The 14,519-nt window shown below is 54.3% G+C and overlaps 7 protein-coding genes across 7 annotated transcripts; 4 read left to right on the top strand and 3 right to left on the bottom strand.

Moving 5' to 3' along the window:
* Window positions 1–677: 677 nt before the first annotated feature.
* Window positions 678–1,941, bottom strand: ACRALDRAFT_210555 (uncharacterized protein; the record flags this gene model as incomplete). Its single annotated transcript, XM_071023251.1, has 9 exons — window positions 678–765; window positions 803–811; window positions 850–1,079; window positions 1,145–1,192; window positions 1,239–1,330; window positions 1,360–1,498; window positions 1,569–1,617; window positions 1,697–1,860; window positions 1,915–1,941. 9 exons carry the CDS (start codon window positions 1,939–1,941, stop codon window positions 678–680), a joined length of 846 nt encoding a protein of 281 aa, XP_070875282.1.
* A 23-nt stretch (window positions 1,942–1,964) lies between these two features.
* On the top strand, window positions 1,965–2,529 carry ACRALDRAFT_2019959 (uncharacterized protein; the record flags this gene model as incomplete). Its single annotated transcript, XM_071019996.1, has 2 exons — window positions 1,965–2,157; window positions 2,210–2,529. The coding sequence occupies 2 exons, from the start codon at window positions 1,965–1,967 to the stop codon at window positions 2,527–2,529; spliced, it is 513 nt and encodes a 170-aa protein (XP_070875281.1).
* On the top strand, window positions 1,965–3,944 carry ACRALDRAFT_1093737 (uncharacterized protein). Its single transcript, XM_071019692.1, has 3 exons — window positions 1,965–2,157; window positions 2,194–2,398; window positions 2,439–3,944. Exon 3 carries the CDS (start codon window positions 2,593–2,595, stop codon window positions 3,523–3,525), a length of 933 nt encoding a protein of 310 aa, XP_070875280.1. The 5' UTR covers window positions 1,965–2,157; window positions 2,194–2,398; window positions 2,439–2,592; the 3' UTR covers window positions 3,526–3,944.
* An 887-nt stretch (window positions 3,945–4,831) lies between these two features.
* Window positions 4,832–6,446, bottom strand: ACRALDRAFT_1081814 (uncharacterized protein). Its single transcript, XM_071019219.1, has 3 exons — window positions 6,385–6,446; window positions 5,695–6,320; window positions 4,832–5,592 (listed from the first exon to the last, which is right to left on the bottom strand). Exons 2-3 carry the CDS (start codon window positions 6,140–6,142, stop codon window positions 5,177–5,179), a joined length of 864 nt encoding a protein of 287 aa, XP_070875279.1. The 5' UTR covers window positions 6,143–6,320; window positions 6,385–6,446; the 3' UTR covers window positions 4,832–5,176.
* Window positions 6,447–8,313: 1,867 nt separating this feature from the next.
* Window positions 8,314–9,221, top strand: ACRALDRAFT_1081815 (uncharacterized protein; the record flags this gene model as incomplete). Its single annotated transcript, XM_071019220.1, has 4 exons — window positions 8,314–8,511; window positions 8,648–8,777; window positions 8,880–8,959; window positions 9,116–9,221. The coding sequence occupies exons 1-4, from the start codon at window positions 8,498–8,500 to the stop codon at window positions 9,219–9,221; spliced, it is 330 nt and encodes a 109-aa protein (XP_070875278.1). The 5' UTR covers window positions 8,314–8,497.
* A 411-nt stretch (window positions 9,222–9,632) lies between these two features.
* Window positions 9,633–10,200, bottom strand: ACRALDRAFT_2042422 (uncharacterized protein; the record flags this gene model as incomplete). The annotated part of the gene is made up of 3 exons (XM_071021244.1): window positions 9,633–9,670; window positions 9,781–9,996; window positions 10,107–10,200. 3 exons carry the CDS (start codon window positions 10,198–10,200, stop codon window positions 9,633–9,635), a joined length of 348 nt encoding a protein of 115 aa, XP_070875277.1.
* Window positions 10,201–11,616: 1,416 nt separating this feature from the next.
* On the top strand, window positions 11,617–14,405 carry ACRALDRAFT_1042633 (uncharacterized protein). Its single transcript, XM_071015270.1, has 6 exons — window positions 11,617–12,056; window positions 12,148–12,585; window positions 12,676–13,062; window positions 13,142–13,580; window positions 13,715–13,887; window positions 13,956–14,405. The coding sequence occupies exons 2-6, from the start codon at window positions 12,234–12,236 to the stop codon at window positions 13,979–13,981; spliced, it is 1,377 nt and encodes a 458-aa protein (XP_070875276.1). The 5' UTR covers window positions 11,617–12,056; window positions 12,148–12,233; the 3' UTR covers window positions 13,982–14,405.
* The last annotated feature ends 114 nt before the right edge of the window (window positions 14,406–14,519 follow it).

Raw genomic sequence — 14,519 nt, 5'->3', positions numbered from 1 at the left:
TGCCTGCTCGGCGTATTAATTACTTGCAGTGAGACACAAGATCGACGGGACGCGCTCATCATCAACCCTACTGAACCCATGATGACCCATGACCCTGTCCGATGCACTTCGCCCACGGGACCCCAGCATGCAGGAAGAGCACTGAGCCCAGAATACTTTGTCGGAATTGTTGCTCTTTCAAAACTTCACTAAGATAACCATGCCAGGAATATCATACTGGATGACGACGCGGACAATGCAATTCTGCTGTTTTGAGAGTCAGGTAGACTGAATGAATAGGCGAACGAGTAAGGAGTGACTTATCCTACTTGACTCGACAATACAGCCCGACCCTTTTGCGTTATAGGGATATCACGATTCAGGTGACGACGACGAATGCCTTCTAACAAGGCCATTGTTCGCAGATGGTGTCAAACTCCCGTAACGACGACTGCTTTCCAGGGCACCCCCAAGCTGTACATGGTAAAGACTGGCAAGGGACGCGCGGGTCGACCGGTTCTACCAAGGGCCCGGAACTTCATCTTGGCTGTCGCACCGGCCCTTCATTCCCCTCTCCCTCTCTCTCCCTCCGCCTTCTCCTCCCGTCATGTGAGACTCGAGGTAGTTGACGAGGGGAAAACCACAAGGGTGTCAAGGGCAGAGCTGATATGACACGCCCAATGAGGTGAGGGCTCTGTTCACGCATTGCAAAGTACGACTTGACGTGATTTTGGATCGGGGAGCCGGAGCCAGAGGACAGATGGACGTCCCCTCACAATCGATGGACTGAAGTACTTCGCAGTGGCGGGGTCCGTATGGTCACCTGTGTAGTCTACACAAGACCCTCGAAATCACACCCGACTAGTTTACTGGCGATCGATATGTAGAGTGGCCAAGCTGCTGAGTTGCGTTGTGTAAACATGATTATGCGGGAGTAGGAGGATGTCGAATACATTGGAGATACAGCAGGTACAAGAACTGAATAGCAATGCCGATTGATTCCGAAGCGTCTCGGGAAAACGACGGCAGCGCCATCGAGAGGGGTCGAGGGGATAAGGGAGGGAGGGAGGGATGGAGCGAGCCGCATCGGCCACTAATATCTAGGTAGACAACGATGTGAGGGGTTCCCTGGACTTTGTGGCACTCATTCGGGACCCTTTGTCACCCCATTAGCCCAGGCGACCCAGCCGGCTTGCTCGAATGTGTGAGGAAGCTGTTTTGACCAACCGCCAGGGCAGCTGGTCTACGTAAAGACATACACATATTGTCTCACGAGATCGGCGCCAAGTGGGGAGTGTTAGAGACAGAAAGGCTCGCGACTTGACTCGGAAACCATTGATACACACATCAGCTGTGGCCTGCATGTCCTGCCGAATGAACGCTTGTAGGTATGCATGCACGTTGGGGTATACATGAACAGGCGGAGGTGGACGAAGAAAGCCAGCAGGAGCAGAAGCGGGGAGGAGAAAAGCAAGGTGGAAAGGACGGTGCCGACTAGTCCTCCCTGGAGTGGCGTCGTCTAACGGAGAGAGAGGCATAAAGATAGAAAGAGGAGGGATAGGAGGAAAGGAGGGCAGACAACACCACACCTTTTCATCCCTCGTCCCTTGCCATGAAGCGACGGTATTGCTGCGAGAGCTACAGTAGTTCATCCGAGTCTTTGTTAATACCCTAAAAATAACCGTGGCCCTTTGCCTTGGTCATTGGGTAGCTGTACGTTGTAGGGTTGATTTGGAATCCCTGTTGGCATCCCTCTTCTTGCGTCTTGTACCTCCCAAGACCTCTGATCTCTTTTTTGCCCTGGCTTGAAGTGGTCAGTATGGCCCCTCTATTGCTGTCCTGCCATGTGGACTTGCCTCGTTGCGGCGATTTGGACCATCCCTGCAGCAGATATGGCAGAGATAGTGCGCCAGTGGCCACAGAACTGCGTCATACCCACCCTAGATCCTCCCTCCAAATCATTGTACCTATTTTGTACAGGAGATATGAAGGATGAAGACGAAGAAGAAGAGAATAAGAGCAAGGAAGGAATAGAAAGTACATACAGTACAGGGTACTTTCAATCCCACGGTGTCTCGCAAATCGGGAATATTAGTGTGTACTTACTAGCGTGTACTCACCAGCAACCCGTCATGTGGCCCACCTTCTCGCCCTGGAAACGCACCCCGCTCTCCCACCGTTGAACTGGTTCCCTTTAATAACAGCAACCACTAGCCCCCCCTCCCCCCAGCATTCCTCCGCCTGTCACCCACCAACCACCCACCCATATGCGCATTCCCCTCGCCAACCTCTCTTTTCCTCATTCACCACCGGTTTTTCTCCCCTCCAACTATCACCAGCAACAGCCAGTATCTCGACATTCCACAACCCGATTACAATAGTTCGCTTGTCGCAACACGCAGTACCTTGCGGTTATATTGTATCGAATCTGAATTACTATCCTCGTCGCCCCTCTACAGCGCGCGCATCTCAACCTGGGCCGGCGCATCCGGGCGCTCGCTGTCGCAAACCGCTCAATCGCACTTCACCACCCTCAACGACAAAAACTGAATACTCCTTGTCGCCCAAACACATCACAACACCACACGTCCTCGGACGGAAAACATACACATCATGCTCATGCCCTCCGCGCTTCCCTGCGACCTGTCGCAGCAGCAACAACAACGTCAATCCACACCTCACACTCGCCTTCAAGCCGCCCTTCTCGCCTCTCCTCCCGCCAGCCCTCCGTCTCTCCCGAACCAGGGCGCGATCGGCGACATCTTCAATACTTGCCGCTCTCTCCAAACACTTCTCGCGACACCTCCCTCCGGGCCAGTCGATTCCGCTCTCGCGACACCGCTGCCCACCCCACCTCTTGCGCATGCGTCGCTTCCGCTGAAGCTGCGGTTGCGCCCGCGGCCGACGAAGCCAGATGGCCCGACCGATCACCTACCCCGCAAGAAGATCATCAAGCGCGCGCCCCCGCGCGGCGCGAACAAGCGCCGTCGCTCTCCCCATGACGACCTCAACCGTCACCTTGTACACGATGACGAGGACAATAGCGACAGCTCGCAGAGCGACCTCGAGTCCTCCCCCTCGCCTCGTCAATATAACACACACCCCGACATGCCGCCCGCGCCCAGCACACCCAAGCGCGCGCGCATCGCGCCAGAGGTCATTCCTCTCGGGCTTGAGCGGTCCGACTACCATAGTCTCCACCTGCTCGAGATGAGTCGATCGAACGACGACAACACCACCACCACCAATATGCATAATAGGCCTGGCGCGCGGGATGCAACAAGAGAAGCAGAACCACAGGGCACCAACGTGGAGCTGGAGGCCGACGGCGAGCCGTGGAGCGTCGAGGATGATAGACTCCTAGTAGAGTTGGTCCTCGAGAAGCTAAAACTCACAAAGATGGAGTGGCAAGACTGCGCGCGCAGTCTTGGAAAAGATCGCAGTGCCGCGTCGCGGCGGTGGAAAAGTTTGATATCCAAGAACGAGGTTGGGCTCAAGGGGTCGCGGGCAACCGGGAGAAGCAGGATTCATGCTACCTGGAGGTGATTTTTTTCCCCCTCTTCGTTAACCACTTTCACTTCTGGTTTCCACTTGATTCTATTCTTCTTCTTCCCCTTCTTCTTACACCCATTTTACTTTTTAACACCATGTATATCTTATTTATCTTGGGAGGACCCTGGGCCTCCATATTCGGGATATGGGGCTGGCATGGGCTACTGGCGTTTTGGAACAAAAAGCCTACCTAGGAGGCTACCTGGCATGTCAGGAAAACGGAAGGGATTTGACATCGCGCGAATCATGCGCTTGATTTTTATTCTGGAGAAGATGCGATTCCAAGTACATCTTCAATCTGAGGTCAGATTCTCCGATGCTAGTCGCAGACTGTCTTGCCACCAAGATGTTTGAGCCGGTTGTCTACATCTGAATCAATACAAAGCATTTTAATTATAAAGGCATGCTCCTCGACCTGTTTTGATTAAGCAGAGCGTCGTTGCCGGGGGACGCGGCGCGGAATCGCAACTTTTCCCGTCTTCTCGGAGGGGGAAAAGGGGTCTCACGATTCCCAGCCACTTCTTTTTCTCTCTTAGGGCTTCTCTGACCTGCCCTTCGCTGAACCCCCTCCAGCCACCTCTGGGTTACATAATCGGCCACCAAGCCACATGTAGTTGAACCCCCCATTTCGGTCACCAATCGTTACGATGTCTCCACAAAAGAGCACAGATCCCTAAAACCGTTCTTGACCGTTTCGGGACACTGTCGGGTCGACTACCGAGGGATCAAATAACGGCCAGGCGACTCGAATGCGCGCGCGCCTACCCCCATCCATCGCCGCGAGTCGCATTCTGAATCTCTTCTCCCTGCCACATCTGTTTCCTTTAGGGCTCACAGTTCGAGACTGCAACACGGATTGGGGAACCGACAAAGATGGAACCTGCAGGTGTATCGTGACACAGTTTGGTGGTCCGCTTTCAAAAGACAAATGCCCTCCATGATGCGCCTCCCAACCCGCACGCCATATGGCAGTAAGACAAACAGCAAAGACAATATGCAATGATTGCCACATGATGACGATACCGATCGTCCTGTCTTGAAGGACGCAAGAGGGGGAAGAGAAACACAGAAAAAAGCAACGAGTTTTGGGCCATCCCGCGCATCCCTTGCTTCGATGGCCTTGGTCCCGCAGGGTCGATTTACTTGGACATACGACATCATGATGAGCTTTCCAACTTGGATCGAGATTTGGCAATCTCATGAAAGAAATCATGTTGGACGATCAAGCGTCAAGTCTGGCGTTTTTTTTTTCTTTTTTCCGTTTGGCACCCTCTTGCCTACGCCGCCTTAACGTTCACATCGGCTTTCTCAATTGCATCTGGCAGCAATATGGCCATCGAGAGATGGGGAGCCCTGCTAACTTGTAGGTTACAGCCGTATGGACCGATGGTGTCTCGCATCGTCTCGAAACCACATGAACGATAAAATAGCAACCCCATGGACACCGCGCCTTTCCCATTCCTTGGACGTCAATGCTATGCTTTGGCTATCAGATCATAAACTCGTGAAGGGCATGACTCTCTCTCCTTTTCTTCCCCTCTTCTCCTTCTTTTTTCTGTTTTTCCAGTCCTCAGCTTAGAGCTGCTTGGAGGAACCTCCCTCGCTCGAGAGGGGCCAAGGGCTAACCATGATCATCAGAGGAGCCCTATTCGTCGTCCTCCTCGTATTCCTCCTCCTCCTCCTCCTCCTCCTCTTCCTCTTCCTCCTCCCCTCCTCCGTACACATCCTGGTACGCCTCTTCATAGGCCGCCTGAGCCTCTTCGACAGCCTCGTGGTCACTGCTGGAGGCGTCCGAGTCGGCAGCAGCAGCGAGAGCCTCCTCGTACTCCGCCCGTGCTTCTGCGACTCTTTCCCGTTCGCTGGAGGCGACCGAGTTGCCATCTTCGTCCACAGGGCCCAGGACGGGAGGCGGGCCACCCTCGAAGGCGGGCTCGTCGTCCTCCGGAGGTGGCGCATAGTAGTTTTCCTCGGGGGGAGGATAATAGGGCTGTGCAACCGGGACGTATGCCGGTGCCGGTGCCGGCGCCGGTGCCTCTTCGTCATCGCTACTGTCCGAACCGTCTGCAGATCCGATAATCAGCAATCCATCCACTACCAGAGTTGATGTTCTCTCCCCCCTTTTTGCTGCGATGGGAGGAACTTATGGGGCGAAGAGTAACTCACTCAGGGCATTGGCTACCAGGGCACCGCCAATAGCGCCGACAGCTAGACCACCGGCTGCGCCCATGACGGCAGCGCCAGCTCCGCTGCTCTTCTTCTTCTCGGCCGCCGGGGCGCCGTAGGGTTGCGCAGGATAGCCCCCGTACGTATACCCGCCATAGGGCTGTCCGGGATAGCCCCCACCATAACCATGACCGCCGTAAGGGCTGGGGCTGCTGTATCCGCTGTGGGGTTGGCCGCCGTAGGCACCGGGGTACGATCTAGTGCCGTCCGAATACCCATCAGGCCGGGGCCCTGGCGGCGGGCCTGGAGGACCGGTAGGAGGGGCAGGGTGCTCCCACTGGGAGCGGCCGCTGCCCTGATCGACGTAGAACCACCTCTGAAATCGCTGGTCCCACTGGGAAACCCAGCCCGGAGGGACGGAAGGGGCAGCCATAGGAGGAGTGGCCATGGTCAGAAGGTCGGGGCTGTAAGGGCCTGGGAGCGACTGCGCGTCAGGATCGGGTGATGGGTATTATCGGCTTCTGGGTTGTTTGCCAAAATCCCCACTCCCAACTTCCGAAGGCTTAACTGTGAAGGCTCGGACGAGTACAGGGACTGGAACCGTATGCGCGAGTGTCTACAACAGTCTTAACTGGGAAGTTAGCGAGGTTTGGGCGCTATGTCCAGACGCAGAGAGCAGACTACACGCACCAAAATACGAGCTGTGAAGTTCAAGTTGGGAAGGACAGGCCCCTGAGCTTGGAGGAAAAGAGTACGAGGGGTTGGAAGGAGGGGGATTTTTTTCTCAGCCCCTACAACCAGCCCTAGTACAAAGCGGGGAAGGGGCGTCAAACGGAGTAGGATATGCACTCACCGATAAGGCCCCCAGACTCTTCCGTTGATTATCGAGGTGGATGCCTCTGGGCGTTAAAGCTGCGCCACAGACCCCTCGTCTTTTTGTCCTCCTGGATATCCTTTTGCAGGGGGTAGCTTTCTCCTCAAGGGAATATTTGGCTGACTGGGCGGGAAACAACACGTATCGTGGCTGATGGAGAGGGTTTGCCAATAACTAGTGTTGTTGCGGGATCGCCTCGGAACCGTTTCGGAAACGGGTCGGGGCGGACACCGGGACGTTCGGCGGCCTCGGTGGTTTTGGGGAGACTTTGCTGATTGGTCCGAAAGACAAGCAAAGGAAAGTAAAACAAAGAAAGGAGAAGGATGTGACCTGGACGTTTTCGTTTGATTAGGGGTCCAAACGCGGGAGGGACCGATGGAGGGACGGAGATGACGCGGCCACGTAAGCTTGGAGGACTAAGGAAACAGCCAAGCGAGCCAAGTGAATAAGGAAGCTGCAAAGGCAGTCGAGACCACAACGTAGGAAATTGCCTGAAAATCTAGTCGATAGGCAGAAACAGTCGCTCGTTGCCGCAGCGATATTGGAAGGACGAGAGTCCGAATAGTATGTAAGAGCGACACTTTCCACGTAGTGATGTAGGTATACAACGTACTCCGTAGGTTCCATGCGAATCATTTCTCGTATAAAAGTGTCGTCAAACTACCGTGAAGTACTTGCCAAGGAAATAACAAGACGTATGTTTTGCTGTACCGGTACATGCCTACAACGTGCCTCTTGAATGGGACAGGCAGCACGTACGGTCGTGAGAGAACGGACTATTTGGAGTCAACTCGTCGGATGTCCTGTCATTGCCCTGCATTACTGCATACAACGTAGAGGTGCATCTTGACCGTTAGACGCAAAGCGCGCGCCAAAAATACTTTGTTAACCGAACTGATCTCCAGGGCCTTCGTCCCACTTGGGTGAGACCAGCTCAGGGGAGAAAAGATTGGACAATAGCCAAGCGTTTATTGTCTCCTGCTGGCCTCAGGAAACGTTTCTCCTGCACAATTTGCCCCTTTCCCCCATTCGTCTCGGCATCCGTTATCATTCGGCGCATAATACCTAAAAGCAAACTTGACCGCTCCCACGGTACGGTACGGAGTTGCTGTGGATGTTCAGTACGTTGTAGGTACTTTTACCACATAGCGTAGCTACCCAAGAAGCTGGGCATTCCCTAGCGCCCGCTAAGGTCGTCTCGGCCCGGGCGCCCATTCGCCGGAGCACCCCGGCCCACCGCCCACCCGCAGGCGGTCTAGACGGTTTTAGGAAGTGTACACGTACGCTGCCAAGCGTCGTGGCAGCACTCTCCTGTCCGCATGTGAACCCCTTGATGGATACAATGCTGCAACGTTGGTCATCCGGTCGTCCTCATCGTCCGATAGTTTCGGTCAGGTCACTTGCGTGGAATCTACGGTTGCTCATTACAACGTAGTTCTGGAAACGTCGGCAATAGCTAGTGCAGGTAGTTCTATTCATAGCACCGTCTCATTAAGAAGGCGATGGGAAAAGAAGAGGAAGAAGAAAAGGAAAGAGCCTTACATAACGATCGCCTGTAGGATGTCGACACCCGTTGCTCATCTTAAAGTTTCTACCTACCTACAGTTACCGAATTACCCGTAGGTACATCGTGTACATATGTTGGTGGATAGACTGCAGTCGCGGTCGGAATTAGTGGACCTTTGTGACCCCAATACCCTTCCTTCCAGTCTAGATTAGATTACTGACTAACCTTTCTTTCCCCATCTCCTTTCCCTATTATATTTTCTAACGACATCACACCTTGCACACAACTTATCCTCTTACCTTCCAAGTCAGAGAGGAGAGAGAGGCTTAGCTTGATACGCGCTTCTTCTCCATCTTTGTCATTTTCCCCCGGATACCGAGCCGAGTAATACCTATACCCTCCACTCCGGGCATTCAGTAATCATGTCCTATCCCCAGTAAGTTGAGATGCTTCCCGTTCAATCTTTTTTTTTTACTATCACGGCCGTATTCACGACACCCAACCGAACCGAACCTTGGGGTTCTCGCCGTCTCTTTTGTCTCTGCCCAGGCGCAGCTTCTGACAGTCGATAGGCCACACTACGGCTCACCGCCGCCTCCCGAGGGCTACCCTCCCCCCCAGGGCTACCCTCCTCCTCAAGGCTATCCTCCTCCTCAGGGCTACCCTCCCCCTGAGGGCTATCCTCCCCCGGGCCAGCAGCCGGTACGTCCCGCTACACGCCGACGCCAGAATAATTTCCGGCGCCTTTCTCAACGAATGCCAATTCCGTGCTTGTCGGAACGCGCAAACTGACGCTCGTCGCAGATGTACTACCCGCCTCAGCCTGCGCCCCAGGCCCCTCCCCCCCAGCAGGAAGAGAAGAGCCACGGATGTCTCTACACCTGGTGAGCCAGTCCCCGATATCGCCCCAGCCACGAATGAAGCTACAGGCTGTTAACCCGTTATGTGCCGACAGTATTGCGACCCTCTGTTGTTGTTGGCTCTGCGGTGAAGCCTGCGAATGCTGTCTCGAGTGCATAGCCTGCTGCGACTGCTGCTAGGCTGGCTCGTGATAGGACAGGAGTGTGTGATGGGAATACGGTGCTAAAAGGTGCTGGATTTCTATTGCCTCTCTGGCACGTTACGGTCGATATCCGGGGAATGTAACCGGCGACACGTTGAGGAAGGCCTGGAGTTCTTCCTTCCCACCGCCATTTTCATATTTGTGTCCTGGTCGTTATCTTTTTTTTTTTTCATGTTTTGTCTGTCTTCTCGGAAGGGGAGATTGCAGGGCCCCCATCCGGGTATGGTTCGGTCGAGATCTTCGGCATTGCATTTCAGCTTCGATCTCTGTCATCGGACACTACCTCTACCCACTCCACGATTCGCTCTCGACGCCTTCTCCTTACAGTACATCATTTTTCCGATACTATCACGGTTAGGGAATAAAAGACGGACATGATCACCCCGGCAATAGCTTTCACGGGGACGCGAGAAAGTTGGGAAAAAAAGATATGTCCAACATTGCATTAATCATTCTGCTTGTCAAGTGTGTCCGCTATATATCCAAACTTGGCCTCATTTTTTGGGATCCATGAGCTGGACGAATTCGTGATCTGCATCGAGTTAGACGGGGTGGAAGGTCTTCGTTAAGGTTCTTCTTTTTTTCACTCGACACGTGAAGAATGCTTTCCATCGAGGGACATGGGGTCAGGAAACCACTCACAATCGATGTAGCCGTTGTTGTCCAGGTCGGCCTGGCGAACCATCTCATCAATCTCCTCATCCGAATGCCTCTGGCCAAGTGAGATGAGGACGGAGCGCAGCTCGCTCGGCGAGACGGAGCCACTGCCGTCCTTGTCGAAGACCTGGAAAGCGGCAACCAGCTCGTCCCTGTTCTCGGCGACGGGCCTGGCCGGCGCAGCCATGATCTCGAGGAACTCTGGGTTACCACTTAGCATTTCATCGTTGGAGAGATGGAAAGACAGCATTGCATTCGGCTTTGACTGCCCGGGAGTGGAGGGGAGAATAAGAGGGTGTAACTAGTCATACCTTCAAAGTTGATGCGGCCGTCGCCATCGACGTCAATCTCGACAATCATCTGTTTGACCTCGTCGAGGGTCGGCTTCAGACCAAGGGACTTCATGGCGACCTGGAGCTCGGTAGGGCAGATGTCGCCTACGGACGGCTCCGTGTCAGTCTTGTTGGTCTAGATGGTCGTAGAAAAAACTACCGGTAAGGCTGAAGATCATCTGCGAGGGGCCGGAACATACCGGTTCCGTCCCGGTCCTAAGAAAGCGGCACCACGTCACGTCAGTCCTGGTATATATCGCTCCTCGGCGGCTCATCCATGTCGCGAGGTCACGTAAGAGGAGGAGAGGCAGTGTCTACGTACAAAGACCTTGAAAACCTCCACTAGATCATTGTATTGCTCGCGTGGGAGATTGGCGACAGCTGCTGAAGGCTACGTGGTGATGGTGAACACGGTCATCAGTTAGCGAAACCACGAGGTTGCCGTCTGATTGATGCGAGGGCGAATGAGCATGAGGGCGGGGTAGGGCCAGGGGGCAACAGGGTCACCACGACGCACCATATTTGCTGGGACGGGCGGGATAAGAATATTAATGAACTCTCCAGGCAGACTCAGACTCGATAGGCGCGTCGTAGGACAAAATCGATGTGTTCTGGGTGGATTAAGTATGGGGTATCGGGTGAGGTTGCGCAAGGAGGTGAGGTTGGGTTTCCTCGTCGCATACGAATAAGCGCCTTGGACCCGTTACGAAACGTCTCAGCCACACCGTTGTTTGCGCCACGAGTCCCACAACCCCTCCTTTGGCGGGGCTGTGCTGGGCCGGGTTTTCACGTGTTTCGCTTACACATTACCATGGAGACGACATAGTTTCCTCGTGGAAGTAGCTTTAGGTCCGAATGAAAAGGGCGACTCATATAACGACGCACTGAGAATGTACCCGACTTCGCGCGGCGTTTGGTGAAGCTGTGCGTATCGTATGGCGGGGTAGGAAGATGAGCTGGCATGACCCTGATGCAGGCTTAACTAGTACAGGTAGGCATTACGCGGCCTCGGTTTCGCTTGGCGTGTGGACTGATGGCGAGATATGTCTTCCTCCGTTGGGTTTTCCCACATGAACGCCCTTCTCTAGACTTGATGACGAGACATTTCGAAAGAATAAGGAACACTCTTACACGGCGCGTACTACCCGTGTTCTACCTAATACTCAGGGACAAAGATGTGTCTTATCGGGAGATTAAGTACAGTACAGCGTACAGCAAAGACTCTAGATGACTCGAGGGACTTTAGTCACCGCGTTTCAGGGATGGGTGACACACTCTCGGCACCGCGCCCCAATACCCATATACAAAGCTACCGCATTGCGAGGTCCCGTGCTGCTTGGCGAGGACACCTTCCGTCCGATAACCCAGGTGTTCCTACCTCAGCAGAATGGTACATTTTCACCTGCGCCTGCCCGCCTTCTTGCCCCTCCAAGCTGAACCCCCCTCCCCCCACCACCAGCAAAAATAACCCTGTACACACCACGCCGCGGTCGCCCTCAGGTGAACAACCGATCCTGTCAACGTGCCTCTTTTGCCATCCACGAGCCTTTTTCTTCCCTCCACCATATCGTCTTCCGTCCTTTCCTTGCTTCCTGCAGCTCGAATCAGGTGAAGCTATCATTCCTGGGACTGGACTAGGACTTCCCGGCTTCCCTCTTGTCTTCTCCTACTCCCTTTCTCAGAAGAAGCCGCGCGCCCACTCCGCCCTGTTCTCTGTCGCCCGTCTTCGAGGGTCATAAGTCAACTTCTACCCCTTGCCCCTGCTGCTGCCTATCTGCACCAACTTCATCCACTTTTACCTGGCTAGGTACCATCTAACGTAAGCCGAGAGTTTTCTTGGGACTTTCCACGCCAGAAGGGGCCCCGTTACTTCTATCATTCCTGGCCCCCGCCAGTCCTCGTCTCGGAATTTACCTCACAGCTATCCTGGTAAGCCATTACCGATTACCGCTTCTGCACCTTGTCTGCTCGAAGCTTGCGTGTGGGTAGCTGTGTTGGTTGACATCAATATTCCTCGCAGGCCCTCGCAACTGCTTGGTTCGGCGTCGTTTCCACTAAAGACACATAGCCTTAGGTTCAAGCCAGCATTCGCCCACGGTCCCTGTCATGTCCTACGGTTATCCAGGCCAGGGTTACGGCGGCAGTGGCGGTGGCGGTGGAGGATACGGTTATGGTGGAGGCTACGGCGGCCACCAGCCTCCTCCCGGTCAACACGGTTACGGCGGATACGCCCCTCCGGCCGGCCATGCACCCCCGCCTCGTCCACGGTACTATGGAGACGGTTACGAGGCGCCTCCCGGCCCTCCGCGTGAACGGAGCTATGGTTACCATCAAGCACCCCCTAACCCGCATCCCGACCATGCCTATACGCGGCAGTACGGTGCACCCAACCACCCTCCTCCCGCCGGCCTCGATGTCTACGGCTACCCCAACAACCGCGGCAGTGATGGCCGGCCGAGTACGTCATTCTCTTCTGACCTTCTCGTATTCCCCCCTGCGAGTGGCCGAGTCTTAGAGAACCTGTCGGACTAACAATTTTTTAACAAAGATATGCCCACGGCCCACTCAAACTCATGGACACACGGAAACAGGAATGCGCCTCCACCGCCGCCCTCGGGCTTTCAGCGATTTGGCCACGGTGCTCCCGACAGCTACGGCTTTCAATATTCTAACTGCACGGGCAAAAGAAAGGCGCTGCTCATTGGCATCAACTATTTCGGCCAGGACGGCGAACTGCGTGGCTGTCTGAACGATGTTAAGAACATCTCGGCCTTCCTTTCTGAGCGGTACGGCTACAAGAAGGAAGACATGGTTATCCTGACCGACGACCAGGAGAATCCGGTCGGTCAACCCACCCGAAATAACATTCTGCGTGCCATGCACTGGCTCGTCCAGGGCGCTCAGCCCAATGACTCGTTGTTTTTCCATTTCTCCGGTAAGGACATTATCCCAGTGCCTTTTCTTTTTCTTTTTTTTTCTTTTTTTTTTTCCCTCTTTGGCTAAACGAGACCTAGGACATGGTGGATATACAGAGGACGAGGACGGCGACGAGGACGACGGCATGGACGAAGTCATCTATCCCGTCGACTTTAAGGAAGCCGGCCATATCGTGGATGATGAGATGCATGCTATCATGGTCAAGCCTCTGCAACCGGGTGTTCGCCTCACGGCCATTTTCGACTCGTGCCACTCGGGGACTGCCCTTGACCTGCCTTATGTCTACTCGACCAAGGGTGTCCTGAAGGAGCCCAACTTGGCCAAGGAAGCTGGCGAAGGTCTCCTCACCGCCGTCACCGCCTATGCCAGTGGAGATATGACTCGCGTTTTGTCCTCGATTATGGATTTTGGCAAGAAGGCACTCAAGGGCGATAAGGCGCACGAGTACACCAAGGCCACGAGGACTTCCCCTGCCGACGTCATTATGTGGTCCGGTAGCAAGGATGATCAGACATCGTGAGTTCAAACCGCCCCTGATCCTGCCCCCTTCTTCCACTTCTCTTCTGTTTTTCCGGGGCCACCTTTTGTGGCTGCCCCTCTGTCCTCCTCTCTCACGTGTAAGGTATCGCAACTGACAACTTTGCAAATAGTGCGGATGCCACTATCGCGAACAGGGCCACAGGTGCCATGTCGCACGCCTTCATCACCTCCCTCCGGGCCAACCCGCAGCAGAGCTATGTTCAGCTTCTCAACAGCATCAGGGATATTCTGTCCGAGGGCGATTATTCCCAGTTGCCGCAACTCTCGAGCAGTCACCCCATTGGTAAGCGTTTCTGTCGAGTTTCAAAAGTGGATGATGGCAAGTCACTAACTGGAATGTCTGCAATTAAGATACCGACATTTTGTTCGTGATGTAGATCGGCGGTTTTTGAGGCGCAGGGAAAGAAATCACGAAGCATGACGACAATGATGAGCACACTGGCGACTCACGGCATTGAATGACCTAAATACGTATGGATTGAGAGGGAATGGGGCTGATGGTGCCTTGATAGCCGACTTGCTGGGGAGGCGATATAGATTGTAGGGCCCCTTTCTAGTTTAAGGGAACTGGCTGTAGAGTCATGGATCATATATGAGCTGTACATGAGCATGAGACCCTTCTTTCGGTCGGTATGAAAGAACCGGGTTGTTCCCTACTTGTCTACCATTACCCCTGTCTGCTGCCTCTGACTTGGCCCAGTACTTTCGAGGCGTGATGACCATGAAGTGTCAGGTATACCCACCTGTCTCACACTTCTTCAGTCAATGGAATTACAGCAAGCTACTGCGATCGGATAGGGCTACTTTTGTATTCATAATCAATATGTGCAGACAAATTCATGTCTACTTCGTAAAGTGAGAGGCAGGTAACGTTCCAGGGCTGATCCGGTCAAAGCTCGGTACTTCGGTGACCCG

This window comes from Sodiomyces alcalophilus (genome assembly GCF_042370955.1).
Source record: "Sodiomyces alcalophilus JCM 7366 unplaced genomic scaffold ACRALscaffold_4, whole genome shotgun sequence".
Classification (NCBI taxonomy): Eukaryota; Fungi; Ascomycota; class Sordariomycetes; order Glomerellales; family Plectosphaerellaceae; genus Sodiomyces; species Sodiomyces alcalophilus.
The sequence above is the reverse complement of the archived record's forward strand: the minus strand, read 5'-3'. Positions and strand labels throughout refer to the sequence as shown.